This window comes from Marmota flaviventris, chromosome 17 (assembly GCF_047511675.1).
Source record: "Marmota flaviventris isolate mMarFla1 chromosome 17, mMarFla1.hap1, whole genome shotgun sequence".
In the NCBI taxonomy this organism is placed as follows: Eukaryota; Metazoa; Chordata; class Mammalia; order Rodentia; family Sciuridae; genus Marmota; species Marmota flaviventris.
Window position 1 is genome coordinate 33473406 of NC_092514.1, and position 15807 is coordinate 33489212.

The following is a 15807-nucleotide window of genomic DNA, read 5'->3' on the forward strand; positions in this document are numbered from 1 at the left end:
TAACTATACACCTTCATTGTCACTGACCATAGTTACCAGAGTCAATGTCTTTCTCATAATAGCAGATTCCTAAAGTTCCCATTTGTAGCTTTGGTGCTAAGCAAATACAAAATGACTCTCTGGCCCAAGAGTAACTCAGTCACAGATGCTTATGTGCTACCTTGCCTCTTTCTGTATTAGCAACCAATCTGACAGTACAACATTAAAAGAGGTGATTTGTGGACCAGCTGTTCAGGCTTATAAAGCACATAGTAAATCCTAATAAAGGTTCTGTCTTAGAAAACAGAAGATGAAAGGCAAACATAACATCTTTTCTAAGTTAGTAAACATTTAGAATCATAGCCATAAAGTACAAATTGCTGGGCTGGGGTTGTGGCTCAGTGGCAGAGCGCTTGCCTTGCACATGTGAGGTACTGGGTTCAATCCTCAGCACCACATAAAAATGAATAAACAAAATAAAGATATTGTGTTCATGTATAACTAAAAAAAAAAAAAAAAAAGAACAAATTGCTGCACTAGGGGGCTGGGGATGTGGCTCAAATGGTAGTATGCTCGTCTGGCATGCGTAAGGCACTGGGTTCTATCCTCAGCACCACATAAAAAATAAAAAAATAAAGATATTGTGTCCACCTAAAACTAAAAAATTAAAAAATTGCTGCACTGGGGTTGTGGCTCAGTGGTAGAGCGCTTGCCTGGCATGTGTGAGGCCCTCGGTTCGATCCTCAGCACCACATAAAAATTAAAAAAGAAAAAAAAAGGCATTGTGTCCAACTACAACTAAAAAATAAAAAAGAACAAATTGCTAGCCAGGTACTTTAGTACACACCTGTAATCCCAGCAACTCAGAAGGCTGAGGCAGGAGGCTCTTCAAGTTCGAGGCTAGCCTCAACAACTAAGCAAGACCCTGTCTTAAAATAAAAAATAAGCAGGACTGAGCATATAGCTTAGTGTTAAAGTGTCCCTGGGATTAATCCCCAGTACCAACAAAACATATTGCTTAAACCCACAGCAACGTTGAGTGAATATCACAGATATGTCAGCCAACCAATTGAAGCCAGACACCAAAGAAACTATATGCTCTGTGATTCCATGTATACAAAGTTAAAGAATATGCAAAACTGATTCATGGTTAGCTGGGCATAGTGGTACCTGTAATCCCAGCTGCTATTTGCCCATCCTGGGGAACTTAGTGAGACCCTGTTTAAAAAAAAAGAAAAAAAAGGCTGGAGATATAGAGTATACCTATGTTCAATTTCCAGTACTGAGGGAAAACCTGATCCATGGTTATAGAAACCAAAGTGGGGTTTTTGGGAAAGTTGTGGATTATTTACTGCAAAGGAACCAAGAAGCCCTTTCCTATCTGTTCCATATATTGATTTGAATGATGGTTATAGGGTATATATGTACATTAAAGTTGAATTGAGGGCTGGGGTTGTAGCTCAGTGGTAGAGCTCTTGCCTAGCATGTGTGAGGCACTGGGTTTGATCCTCAGCACCACATAAAAATAAATAAAATGTCTAACAACAACTAAAAAAATTTTTTTAAAAATCAAATTGAGCTGTACACTTAAGATTAGTGCACTTTACATAACTACTGAAGATACATTGAAGGAAAAATGTAAGAAATTAAGTCATGGAGTTTGGATTTGTGGGAGATAATGGAGAAGTATTATGGGATTTTTCAATAGGGAAGTGACTTGAAGCAAGTGATGCTTCTAAAATTATTTATCATTATATGTAGAGAATAAACCAGACCTGCTGGGTTTTTTGGGGTTTTTTAGTTGTAATTGGACACAATACCTTTATTTTATTTTATTTTTTTAATGTGGTGCAGAGGATCGAACCTAGGGCCTTGTACATGGTAGGTGAGCACTCTATTGCTGAGCCATAACCCCAGCCCCCAGATTTGCTTATTTTATCCAGGTCATATATATAGCACTGTGCTAGATGCTAAAAGGAACACAAAATATCCATGATGGGTCTTTATTCTTAAGAAGTTTATATTCTTTTATAGGAGATAAGTTGTATGAAGCCCAGAAAACTATAGTAAGTGGTAAATTCATAGTTTTTTGGGGTTTTTTTTTTTTTTTTTTGAAACATCATTGAAATCCAACCTAAAGTTCAAATCCTAATTCTGCCATTTATTGGCTTTGTGACTTCAGGAAAGTTATTTATGTCCCTGAACCTTAGTTTTCTTATCTGTAAAATGGGGATATATTTATTACCTTGGTTGAAAGATGAAACAGCATCATACTACTAGACTGTTTTTTTGGTAGCAGGGATTGAACCCAGAGGTGCTTAACTGCTGAGTCATATCCCCAACATTTTAGTTTTTGTTTTTTGTTTGAGACAGGGTCTTGTTAAGTTTCTTAGGTCAAAAAAGTCACAATCAGAGGAAAGCCTCAATGCATAAAGAGAAGGAAATCCGGGCTGGGGATGTGGCTCAAGCAGTAGCGCGCTCGCCTGGCATGCGTGCGGCCTGGGTTCGATCCTCAGCACCACATACAAACAAAGATGTTGTGTCCGCCGAGAACTAAATAAATAAATACTAAAGTTTCTCTCTCTCTCTCTCTCTCTCTCTCTCTCTCTCTCTCGACTCTCTGTTTAAAAAAAAAAATGAGAAGGAAATCCATTATAAATTATTTTGTCACTTAAATTAATCAGTAGAAGAACTACTGAGATCCTATTGGGTATCAATGGTGGGCAGTTTCTTAGCTAAGGAAGTTTAATTTACAGGGCAAGTACTAAGCTCTAAATATTAACATTTCAAAGTTATATTGTTCAGAGTGTTTATTTGAGAACTTACTTGTTGGCTGATATCAAATCCAGAATATCAACTTAACAAATTTTGGAGCAGTATTAGATTTCTGGGAAATTTCTGACTTGAATTTAGCCAATTTCTCATGTTTTCCAGGCTTGAGAAAAATGAAAAGGTTAAAAAGTTCTTCCTCTTAGGTTAAAAAAACTTCCTCATAGCCATTGCTCATTTATTTTCCATCCCTCTTCCAGATATTCCGTGTGGTGTGCATCTGTTTGGGTAATCCACCAGAGACATTCACCTGGGAGTATCGAGACAAAGATAAAAATTATCACAAGATTGGCCCCATAACACCCTTGGAGTTTTACAGAGAACATGTCAAGCCGCTCTTCAATATGGAAGATAAGGTTGGATGCTGGCACTGGCAGCCACTGGCTGTTTACTTTCAAATGCCTGTTGACTATATAGAAAGCTTATAAGATTCTCGAGTAAACATGCATGGTCATCAAACTAGATACTAAATAAACTTTTTATTTCCCTTCCTCTGAAGTATTATATGTGCCTAATAAAGTCGGTCATGCTACAGTCTCTCACCTTTCCCCGGTGTTCATCTTCAGAGACTTTTTTGACTGTAGTTCAGCAGTTTAACTCTCACATGCTCCCCTGATTTGGGCTGGGAGTCTTTCTCAGAGGCAAAGACAAAAGGAAAGTGTATTGGATGTTTCTTATGGATTCAGAGCATCTCCATACTGCAAGCCCCTATGGGAACTTCCTTGTTGGAGGAACAATTGTCCCTTCCTGTCTTCTTGATCTGCCTAGTAACATGACTTAACAGAACCTCCTTGCTTTTTTTGCCTTCTTCGCCTTCTTCCAAGCAAATAACATTGCTGGGTATTGAGCCTGCTTTATAACTGGAAAGCAGGGACCTTAGAGTGATGGACTCGAGTGCATATGGTTTTTCAAATTAGTTTTGGGGCAGTAATTGCCAATAGGAAAAACTAGGAGATGCAGCTCCCAAATGTGTCCCTCACACTAATTAGAATATGTAAGGACTTTTCTCACATGTATTTTGCCATTCTTTTGTTTCTCTTCTACAGTGTGACTGTAGTGCTTATTCTTATAAGTAGAGGTGATGAACTTGATGTACACATGAGTCAAAAGGAGAGATTTATGTTGCTTTACATTCTTGGTTTTGTGCTCTAATCAACGTGTTCTTGATCTCAAAAGATATGTTTCGTGAATGACCCACGGCCCCAGCACAAGTACAACAAACTCTACACGGTAGACTACTTAAGCAATATGGTTGGAGGGAGAAAAACTCTATATAACAACCAGCCTATTGACTTCTTGAAAAAGATGGTTGCTGCTTCCATCAAAGATGGAGAGGTTGGTATTGTTTTTTTTGTCTTCCACATTGGAGTTAAAATGCCTTCTTTTACTACTTTGGTATAATAGGAAAATAGGATCTATGTTGACTTATTTTCTTCCTCTTTTATTTCTAGGCTGTGTGGTTTGGCTGTGATGTTGGAAAACACTTCAATGGCAAGCTGGGCCTCAGTGACATGAATGTGTGAGTGCAGGAAATTTAAAATAGAAAGTTATTTGTGGGTTGTTGCTATTGGAGTCATTCTTGGTACAAAATGACTCTGCTGAGGTTATCCAAAGATTAAGGTTACTCTAAGGGTAGGTCTCTTTCTTTGCATCCTGTACATTTGAGGTCTCATAGCAGAAACTTCATACACTTAACTGGACTATCCCAGGAAATCAAGATCATATTTTAGCAGAAGCCACTGGTCTTTCTAAAAAGTTATTTCATGTAAGAAAGACTTTTGAGAAAAAGTGAACAATTGATTACTGTGTATATCTGCTCAGTGCACTTGGGAATGTAATGAAAGGTTTTTCAGAGCTCTTGGGTGCTAATTGTACCTTTTAAACTGCTTTTCTTATTTTGATGCTTTGTGTATTTTGTTTTTTGACAAGTAGGACTAATTCATGTACATACCTTAAAGCATTTCTTCTGTCCTTTATGAAATTGAAGGCTCATTTGCAGACTAACTCATACAAGATTCCTTGACTGCTAAAATATACCATTTTAGAGTTATTACTTACAAGTAATTGTTACAAGGAAGTTGAGTAAATATCTTGAGGGTTAACAAGAGAAAAGAAATTACTTAAAGAGAAAATTAATGAGGTTTTTTTTGTTTTACTTTTGAAAACGGTCTCCAATATATTTGGCATTGTTTATTTAAATTTAACAGTCAACAGTGGTTTAAATGAATTCATAAATTGGGTGGTTCTGTGAGCCCAAAAGAGAACACTTTGTTAAGAAGTTTCTTCAAAAGCTTTTTTTACTTTAAAAAAAATTTTTTTTTCTTGCCAAAATGACATACAAACTGATCTTGTTAACATTTGATATAGGGAATTTATCTTTTTTTTTTGGTAGTTTTTAGTTGCCAGTGGACCTTTATTTTATTTATTTATATGTGGTGCTGAGACTCTAACCCAGTGTCTCAAAAATGCTAGGCAAGCGCTCTACCACTCAGTCACAATCCCAGCACCGGGAATTTATCTTTAATTATTGCATATTTTTCTTCATACTCTTGTGATACATTAAGAAGAGAATCCCTTTGAGAGACTAAATTTTGCATATGCCATACTTTGTGTGAAAAACTACAACTTGATAATCCTGTATTTGTTTGGAGCTGTTGAGCCTCTTTGGTTTCTATTTTATTCCCTTTATAGTTGGAAGCCATCATTGTAGTACCTTTATTTTATACTATTATTCTTTTTACAGCTATGACCATGAGTTAGTGTTTGGCGTCTCCTTGAAGAACATGAATAAAGCCGAGAGATTGGTTTTTGGTGAGTCACTTATGACCCACGCCATGGCCTTCACTGCTTTCTCAGAGAAGGTAGGACCCTCAGCATGCCCACTGCAGTGTTTGCACAGATGGAGCCACATTCTTCTGCAGACTGCTTATCCAGCAGAGCTTCATTCATGGTGTATATGATTTCTGTTAAGTTAGCTTCCAAGTAAGACATTGTACCTGTGTCACTTGGGGTTTGTAATAAAAATAGGAACTTTCCATGAGAGCAGAATTTGGGTCAGTAGCGAGTAAGAAAGTAACTGCTTTTCTGTAACTTTGAAAGGTCTTGGTGTGAAGAAAGGTCATCAGAGGAACTTAGGAGAAGATAACTGATCTTTTTATAAGGATTTATTTTTATAAACTATTTATTTATATGCAGTGCTGAGACTAACCCAGTGCCTCACTGAATATCCCCTGAATGTGTTCATATCTTCCTTGCATTTGTTAGTCAGTTTTTCTTGTGGTAAGATGTTAATAATAATAATTTGTGGATTCCATGCATATTACTGGATTTATGCAGATCTTGAGGAAATTGGAGTTCAAAATTGGAGTTCAAATTTCAAATAAAGTAGTTCAAATTTGTTATGAAATATTTTGAATAGTAATATTACTATTTCTAGGATACAGTGTTGGAAAAAAACAACCAAAATTTTATCTTTCACAAATAAGCTCCTTACTTTCAGGCTATAGAATCAATGTTTTACTCCTATACCCAGTGACTGTTTGTTTGTTTGTTTAATCTTTGAGTTATTTTAATTCTTCTAGCCTACCTAGAGTTCTGATTTATTTTGTGTAATCTGTAGGCAAAATTGTGAGTGGGATGGAGTTTTCTCTCTGTAACTTCCTCCCACCTCTTCCAGTTATTTCACTTAATGGTATCCTGCTGACTTCATAGAATGTAGATCCTTGACTCTCTCCCATTTAAAACCTGATCTTAAGGAAATCTTAATTATATTTGTACAAAATAGGGCTTTAACTATTAGAATTCTGAGATAGTCTCAGTTTTACATGAGATTTCACATAGTATGATTTATAAAGTATCCTGAACTAATTAGGCAAATCCTGTGCTGATATTTCCTAATTGTCCTGTAGTTTTCATAAATAAATATAAGGGCTGGCGTTGTGGCTCAGTGGTAGAGTGCTCACCTAGCATGCATGAGGCACTGGGTTTGATCCTCAGCACCACACAAATGTAAAATAAAAATATTGAAAATAAATAAATAAATATGAAAGTTGAGATCTTAATAAACCATGGAGCTTTCTCTTCATCATTACATTCTTTTCAGCTCTGGTTAGTGATATTCTCATACCATGAAACAGAAAAATGTGGGGAGCATAATTGGTATTATCTTTGTAGATCATGAAAAGTCATTTCAGAAGAACAGAAGGTGATTTAAAAATCTTATTACCTCAACTTCATAAAATTCTCACATTTTAATAATAAACAAAATAAAAAGTACAAATTATTGAACCCAGGGATACTTTACCACTGAGGTATACCTTTTTATTTTACATTACTTTGGGGGAGGAGGATAGTGGGCATTGAACCCAGGGGTACTTAACCACTAAGTCACGTCCCTAGCCCTTTTTATTTTTTATTTTGAGACAGGGTCTCCCTGAGTTGCTTAGGATCTTACTGAATTGCTGAGGCTGACTTTGAACTTGGGATCCTCCTGCCTCAGCTTCCAAAGTTACTGGAATGTGCCACCATACCCAGGCATTTTAATTAATTAATTAATTATTTTTTTAATTTATTTTTGGTACCAGGGATTGAACCCAAGGGTGCTGAACCACTGAGCCACATCTCCAACCCTTTTTTATATTCTTTTTTTTAATGTGTTTGGTGGTCACATTTTATTATTATAGTAATTATTATTATTAGTTGTAGACGGATGCAATACCTTTATTTATTTATTTTTATTTGGCACTAAGGATCAGACCTAGTGCTTCACACATGCTAGTGCTCTACCACTGAGCTACAATCCCAACCCCCTTTTATATATTCTTATTTAGAGATAGGATCTCACTGAGTTGCTTAGGACCTCCCTAAGTTGCTGAGGCCCTAATTATGGCTTTGAACTCACAATCCTCCTGCCTCAAGCCTCCCAAGCCACTAGAATTACAGGCATGTGCTATTACATCTGTGCCTGACTTTATTTTTTAATTTGAGACAAAATCTTGCTAAGTTGCTTAGAGCCTCCCTGAGTTGCAGAGACTCCCTCCAACTTGAAGACCTTTTGCCTCATCTTCCTAAGTCGCTGGAATTACAGGGGTGCACCACTAGAAGGTCTTTTACTAGCTTTTCCCCATTTTATTCCAACTTTTTGGGTTTTGTTTGTTATTTTTGTTTTTTGAGGTGATGTCTCACTGTGTTGCCCAGGCTGATCTCAAACCTTGGATTCAACTCGTGGGCTTAAGCAATCCTCCTGCCTTAGCCTCCCAAGTGCTTGGACTAAAGGCATGTGTCATCATGCCAAGCAAAAGGGATTTTAAATAAGGGTGCCATTTTGGCATTAGAAGCAAACAGTGGGAGGAATTTTTCATGAATTAATTATTATAGATAATTTGTTCATATTTATGTTCAGATCTGCTGTATTATAAAATTCAGTAGATTTGTAATTAAACTTTAAAAAGTCCCTTAAGTTAAAATTTTACATTATATAGGGGGCTGATTTTTAAAAAGACAAAGAGGGGCTGGGGGTGTGTCTCAGAGGTAGACCGCTCTCCTAGCATGCATGAGGCACTATGTTCAATCCTCAGCACTTTATTTTAAAAATAAAATAAAGATGTTGTGTCCACCTATAACTAAAAAATAAATATTTTTTAAAAAGGCAAAGAAACCTGTTGTAATTTCCAAGATAATTTCAATTTTCTGTATTTTCTATCCCTGATATTTATATTTTTATTCAGAAATAAAAATCATTAATACTCCACATCATTTTCTTTGAAATTTCTGTTATTTGGTATGGTTCATACTAGTAGTATAAAGTAGAATTTATATGATAACTGAAATTTTATATTGCAATATTTCTTTTCCCCCCACTAAGAGTTTTGACCACTAAAACTAATTTGAAATACATTTTAATAGCAGGCATGGTGGTGCATGCCTATAATCCCAGCAACTTTGCTGGCTGAGGCAGGAGGATCGTAAGTTTAAGGCCAGCCTCAGCAATTTAGCTGGGGGCTAAGCAACTTGGCGAGACCTTGACTCAAAATAAAAAATAAAAAGGGCTAGGGATGTAAATCAGTGGTAAAGTGCACTTGGTTTCAATCCCTGGTGCAACAACAAAAGTAATACAGTAATGCACTTATCTCTAGCTTTACTTCTGCAATATTCTTTCTTGGTTTCTAATTTCATAGAATCCCTATGTAGGAGATGCAGGTATTATCATTCTTGATTTGCAGATCCAAAGAACAACTTAATCTAGGTCATATAAAAATTCATTGGCTAAGTAAAGAATAATAAGCATTTTCAGACTTATGATAACAAATAAATGACTTTAGGTGATATAGATTTTTTTAAAAATATTTTTTTTAGTTGTAGTTGGACACAATACCTTTATTTTATTTATTTTTATGTGGTACTGAGGATTGAACCCAGCGTCTTGCATGTGCTGGCGAGCACTCTACTGCTGAGCCACAACTCCAGCCCCTAGGTGAGATAGATTTTAATGGTGATATTTAAAAGGAAAGTGAAGATGGACTACAATGAGTAAAATTAAAAGCCAAAACAGACATTTAGTATGCCAGCCTCAGAATATATAGTTTAATGCTGTTAGTGTACTGATAAGAGTGTGTGAAACTTGTGGGTTTCTTTGTTGGCTAAATCTGAGACTGAAAATAATGAAATCTAAGAAAATTGCTAAGAGTAGAGAGTTCAGGTCAGCAAAGCCAAAGGAAACCAAATTCCAGGTAGATAAGACTCATCATGCAGTGATATGCAAGTGGGAGTTGACAGATGAAATCATTAGGAGGTAATACAAGGCTCAGCACTCTTCTTGTGCTATGAAGATTTAAGTTGTTTTGACATTAGCAAATGTCCTGGGTAAACATGACAGAGAAAAGTCTTTTCCCAAATGGAGCCTTCCTTTTGTCCTTTTCTCTGTCATTATAATAAAAGCTATAAATATAAGTTATCATGATAAGTATCGCTGTCCCTTTAAGAAGATGAAAACTGAGCTTATTTTATTAAGAAAGATAGAAGAGGGATAACAGTAGAACCACCTGGGTTTTGTTTATGAAAATGATCTTTTTATTTCTGCCTTGCCATTCAATCTCTGTTATATTAAATTCAATATATGTATAACTGAATCAGTAAAAGAACACACTTAAGAGAGTATCATTACTTGGTTTCTCTAAATAGAAAATCAGGTATTATGATGAGAATATGTTTATTTTGTTTTTTTAAAAACTCTGAACAAGTCTTAGAATTTTTTCTAAAATAAATGCAATGGGATGCCTTTTCAGGGAATTCTGATTGATTAAAAGCAAGAGTCCTTGGCTTCAAATGGTGTTCATTGCTTATAGTATTTTAATAAAAGTAATTTTTATTTTCCTAGCCAAGCAGCATTTTTACATTTATTTTCCGTATAGAATAGAATGTAAATGAGAAGATAGTATTTATTGCCTTATTAGTTTTATTGTATCTTTATCCCAAGAGATTCAAACTCTACTCTATTGGAGTATCCTTTTAGTGATAGTACAAGAAATGTGGCTCTGATCATGTACATTATAGCTGTGTAGAGCAGGCTGTTTTATTCTGAGTGGCCGCAAAAGAGCTAAAATTGCATGACACTCCCCATCCCTAGGAAGGGAAATCTAGTTTCAGATTTTATACTGTCATCTGCTTTTTTTACAGGATGATCAGGATGGTGTATTCGTGAAATGGAGAGTGGAAAATTCATGGGGTGAAGACCATGGCCACAAAGGTGAGCGTAATATTGAAATACTAACTTCCTGTGATTGAGGTCTGCTCTACTCCACCTATCTGGGTGTAAAGCTACTGTAGTATAGTGGATTTTTTGGTAATTACTCCCATTTGCTAAACTATTATACAGAAAAATAAGAGGATCTGGTTTGCCCCAGGGTTCCTATGACCAAGATGGCATGCTGAACTCCCAGGTTGTCTATGAGACCAGTCTGTAATAGCATTTGTTCCAGACATGCTGACTGTGCTAGACTGCTTTGTTACAGAATCTCCTTGGCTGATGAGGAGGCTGAGTGCTCTTTGCTAGGATGCTGGCCATATGGCATTTGGTGCATTTTCATATACTGCACCAGCACTTCAGGAAGAAGCCTTCAAGTGGGAGAATGGGATTATCAGGAAACTTTCTTCAGGCATTTTTTAGGACTCCTTAAAACTTGTAAAGCATAAAGAAGAGAAAACACTTCAGCTACCATATGCAACTTTTTAAAAAAATATGTATTTTTTTTTATGGGCACAATATCTTTATTTATTTATGTGATACTGAGGAGGATCGAACCCAGTGCCTCATACATGCAAGGCAGGTGTTCTACCACTGAGCTACAGCCCCAGCCCCAGTCTGCAACTTTTTGATATTGAGAAATCAAAACTGTGGTAGAAGTCATAAATAAAGTATAATAACTAAGCTAAACAAAAAAGGTAATGTATGAGTTGTAGAAAATTTTTAAATATAAATAATAAAAAGAAAAAAATCTTGCCAGGCATGGTAGTGTGCATGTGTATAATCTCAGCCACTTAGGAGACTGAGGCAGGAGGATCATAAATTTGAGGCCAACTGCTGCAACTTAATATCTGTCTCAAAAAAAATAGAAGTGGAAATGTAGCCCATTGATAAAATGGCACTGGGTTTAATCCCCAGTACCATGGGGGAAAAAAAAATTTGGTTTACAGTCTGGCCACTCAGAGATCACTATTGATTAACAGTTTAGGGCATCTACTTTTAAAGATTGTTTTTTAATAGATAAAAGCTTTTTAAAGGAAGTTTTATGCTTTAGTGTTTAGGGTTTCAAACCCGAAGTGGCGGCTACAGTAGTGTATGCACTTGAGCTATTTACTGGTGGTGTTTTATAGCCAGCTCTTCCCCAGAGTCCATATTTCTTATTCTTAGTTGATGGATTCTAGCTGGGAAAGCCACATTAACCACGGTTTACTAGACTAATTAGAAGATTGGGAGGAAATGGGTAGGGAAACCAGAGAAGTGAGATACACAGACACTTGGAAGCAAACTCCAGCATGTATCTTACCCAAGAGAAATCAGCCAGACATTTTCTTTAAAATAAAAGAAAAAGAAAAAAAAAAATAAGAGATCTTAACTCTGCTTTGCTGTTTTTCTCCTCTGTGTTTAGTATAGTGATTTTCCAACCATGTTCTTCAGATCCCTAGGATTTCAAGGTTAAAGGTGGAAGAGGGTGCTTGGAAGTGAGCAGTTGAGGTTTCTGTTGCTCATGTTTGAAACTGCTGTCTTAGAATAGCCTGTTAGCCTGAGTTGTGAACTTGACAGGACTTTATTGTGCTGATTGAGCAGCACAGCACTGATATGATGGCCAAAATCTAAAGGTCATTTAATCTGTCATTCCAAATCTTTTCATCTCCCCATGAAAAGATCATTGGTAGATTTTAGCTAACTGTCCCTGGGAGCTGCTATGAAACTCAGCAGCTCAGTGTTTATGTAAACAAATATAAGTGCTGTTCATGCATTTCTCTTAAGCATCATCAAATAGTTGCATTTACCCCTTCGGTGACTTCTGTAATTGTTCTGTGATTATAGTGGTGCTTATTAAATTCACTATTATGAATTAGAGGTGCATTTTTAAAAATATTTTTTAGTTGTAAATGGACACAGTATCATTATATGTATTATATGAATTTATTTTATGTGTTACTGAGGATTGAACACAGAGATTCACATGTGTGAGGCAAGTGCTGTACCTCTGAGCTACAACCCCAGCCCAGAATGCAGCATTCTTTTTTTAATTTAAATTTTTTTTTAGTTGTAGATAGGCACAATATCTTTATTTTTATTTATTTATTTTTATGTGGTGTTGAGTATAGAACCCAGGGCTCCATGCATGCAAGATAAGCACTCCACCACTGAGCTACAAATTCAGCCCCAGAATGCAGTATTTTTAAAAGTGTGATTTCATATAAGGTGAATTTCATTTTGAGACAAGTACACATTGGTGTATCAGGTAGAGAGGCATTCTAAATCTTTAGCAAAAAAAAAAATTAAAAGTAACTCATAGTTAGTGATATCTGTAAATTAATGGTAGTTAAGAAATGAGAAATGAATGCTTATCTTAAATTGGAAAGATTTGATTACTTGTAGTAAACATAAGATACAAGGGAAAGTTGTTTTTCTCTTGCTCCAGATGAACCTCTGTAGCTCCTGTCTCATCTCTGGTCTGATTTGGTACCTATAATTGGGATTGTTTTTGTATAGGTAAGCATCTAGGAAAAGGACTAAAGTTATGGCTTGTTTAGATGAGCCTGGATCTGTCCAGTTGCTTTTTGGGTATTTTCCATCTCTAACAGTCATTGGGTTATAGATAGTAGTAGTACTTATTTAAGAGAAGATGAATACTTTCATAAAGTCAGGAAAGTGCTCTGTGTTTTTTATAATAGAGATGATTCTGGGTGACTTTGTTGATTTTCTTTTTCTTTACACTTTTTTTGTTTGTTTATTTGGTACTGAGGATTGAACCCAGGGCCACTGAGGCACATCCTGAGCTCTTTTTATTTTTTACTTTGAGACAGGGTCTTGCTTAATTGTTTAGGTCTTGCTAAGTTGCTGAGGGTGGCCTTGATCTTGCCGATCTCCTGCCTTAGCTTCTCAAGTCACTATAATTACAGACATACACCACCACACCTATCTTATCAATACTTCTTTACTCCTACTCAATGCAAGTTTTGCTTCTTCTGTTGAGAGAACTGGGGTCTTGACCATATACTTCATCTCTAATCCTTCCTAGTGAAATGTGCATTGATCTAGTAAAAATTAAATTAATTTTGTTGTTGTTCTCAAATAACTGAAATACCTGAGATTATACAGAGTAAAGCCAAAAGATAAAAATACCTGAGATTATACAGAGCAAAGCCAAAAGATAAAAAGTTGAACTGAGGTTGGGGGTAGGGATAGTTCATTCAAAGCCAAAATAAATTATCCTCATGTATTTCTTGGTAATGTTCTTTCTGATTTAACAGGAAGGAAGGAAGGAAGGAAAACATGATCTAATTTAATTGGCACACTTGGCCTGACTTTTGGAGAGTGCCTAGTGTGTTATTCTGTTGGTGATGTTTGTTTACCCCAGCAGGGCCCTCCTGTCTGTCATCCTGGTGGGCATTGCCTGGCACAGCTGAGGAGGACCTCTGTTTGTCCTCTCTTAGGAGACATGGCATAAGATTGTCATGCTGGGGTTTTTGTTTCTGTAGATAACATTGTTAACAGTTTGTTACTGTTCTCTTTGGGGTTTCTGCCTGGTAAGATTGATATTTCTGGAAAAAAGCAATGTTGATAATATAAGCTAGAGGTAAATAGAGCGGAGATACCTGAAAAAGTTGCCCTTGCTCTCTGCCTAGTTCTGTCTTGGTTATCCCCATTGGTCATGCTTATGGCCTTTCCTGCCTAGAGACTTATGTAAGTTAAATAATCTGTTTCATAAAATGATGAGAGATCTTTCTGACCAGGAGGGACATTAAAGGAGAAATTAGTTCTTGCCTTGCTATAGCATTTTGGTTAATTTGTGTTGGTAAATTAGAGTATTCATAGTCAGGTGTACCGAAAATTGAATGCTTATTAAGCATGTATGCCAGTGAGGTTTTCATTTCTCCCCTTCTTGATATTTGACTATGCTTTTTTTGTTTGTGTGTGTGTGTGGGGGGGGTGTACTGGGGATTGAACCCAGGGCCTTGTGCATGCAAGGCAAGCACTCTACCAAATGAGCTATATCCCCAGCCCTTGACTATGCACTTTGCACGTTAGTTATGGGTCTTATCAGATATGGATTTCATAGTTAGTTGAGGGAACAAACCTTGGGGTTTATTTTTTATTTGTATTATCTTTCATTTTAAAAAGTTGATACAGGCCAGGCATGGTCATGCATACCTGTATCCCAGCAACTCAGGAAGCTAAGACAGGAAGATCAAAAATTGGAAGCCAACCTTGGTAACTTAGACCCTGTCTTAAAATAAAAAGAGTTAGGAATGTGGCTTAGTGGTAAGCACCTCTGGGTTCAATCCCCAATACCACAAAAAAAGAAAAGAGAAAAAGTTGAATATTTGTAAAAATCTAAGAATTTAAATTAGAGGAAATAACTATTGATTTTTCTCATTCTTAGTCTGAAATTCATCTGAGAAGAATCTTTAGCCAAAATGACCTGCAGGTTCCCTAGCTAATCAGTGGTAGAACTAGAACTATAACTCAGATAGTCTGACACCAGAGCCAGTTTTCTTAATTACAGAACTGTGTTTTCTTTCACCTTGTCTGTTCAAGTCACCCCTAGTCCACTTGTAAGTAAGAAGTCTAATTCATGATATGGGGGGTTAGAAATTCTAAGGGGACGTAAAACTCTGTAAAGGGTGTAGAGACATCATTTGATGATCTGATGTTGGGAGAAAAGGCTCATAGTCCAGCATTCATGGCTGAGAATCTAAATTAGGAGCAGAAAGCATCTTGTGAAGGTCTGTGTCCAACATTATTTGCTCATTATGAGTTAGGCAAGTAAGAAACTGTACGGAGTCACCCAAGACCTCCCCAGTTTTGTTCATGCTCCTTTTAAACAAATTTTTGATGTTTCTGAACTTTCTGTCATGGTCAATTTCAAACATATTCAAAGTAAACAGAAGAGTATTAAGGAGCCCACCCCATGTCCCTATCACCCAGCTTCGGTATTTTTCAACATTCTAGTATATATACGTCAAACTTGTCAATAGTTAACAGATTCTTTGTTGGTCTCTCTAATGACCAGTTTTATTAGGAAATTTTTCTTTTGGGATTGGTTTATTAGTCCTGAGATTATATTCCTGTGGTTAGCCTGATAACAGCAGAATCCGAGTGTGGAATTATCATAACATAATTCATAATGCTTGTTCAGTCTAGTCTCTCTATATGGTGAGTAATAGAACTTTTAAGTGAGAGTAATGTGATAGTATTTTCTAACTCTGTAATGTTCATTAAAAGAGAAATCTTTATCTTTTTAAAAT

The 15807-nt window shown here is 36.3% G+C and overlaps 1 protein-coding gene across 1 annotated transcript in view; it reads left to right on the forward strand.

Annotated features, from left to right (window-relative positions):
* Blmh (bleomycin hydrolase) overlaps positions 1–15807 on the forward strand; it is a 47338-nt gene that overhangs the window by 15638 nt on the left and 15893 nt on the right. Inside the window, exons 7-11 of the mRNA XM_027924509.2 lie at positions 3009–3164; positions 3985–4143; positions 4260–4327; positions 5552–5669; positions 10483–10552. Of these exons, the coding sequence (XP_027780310.1) occupies positions 3009–3164; positions 3985–4143; positions 4260–4327; positions 5552–5669; positions 10483–10552 (571 nt within the window). The remainder of the gene's footprint in view (positions 1–3008; positions 3165–3984; positions 4144–4259; positions 4328–5551; positions 5670–10482; positions 10553–15807) is intronic.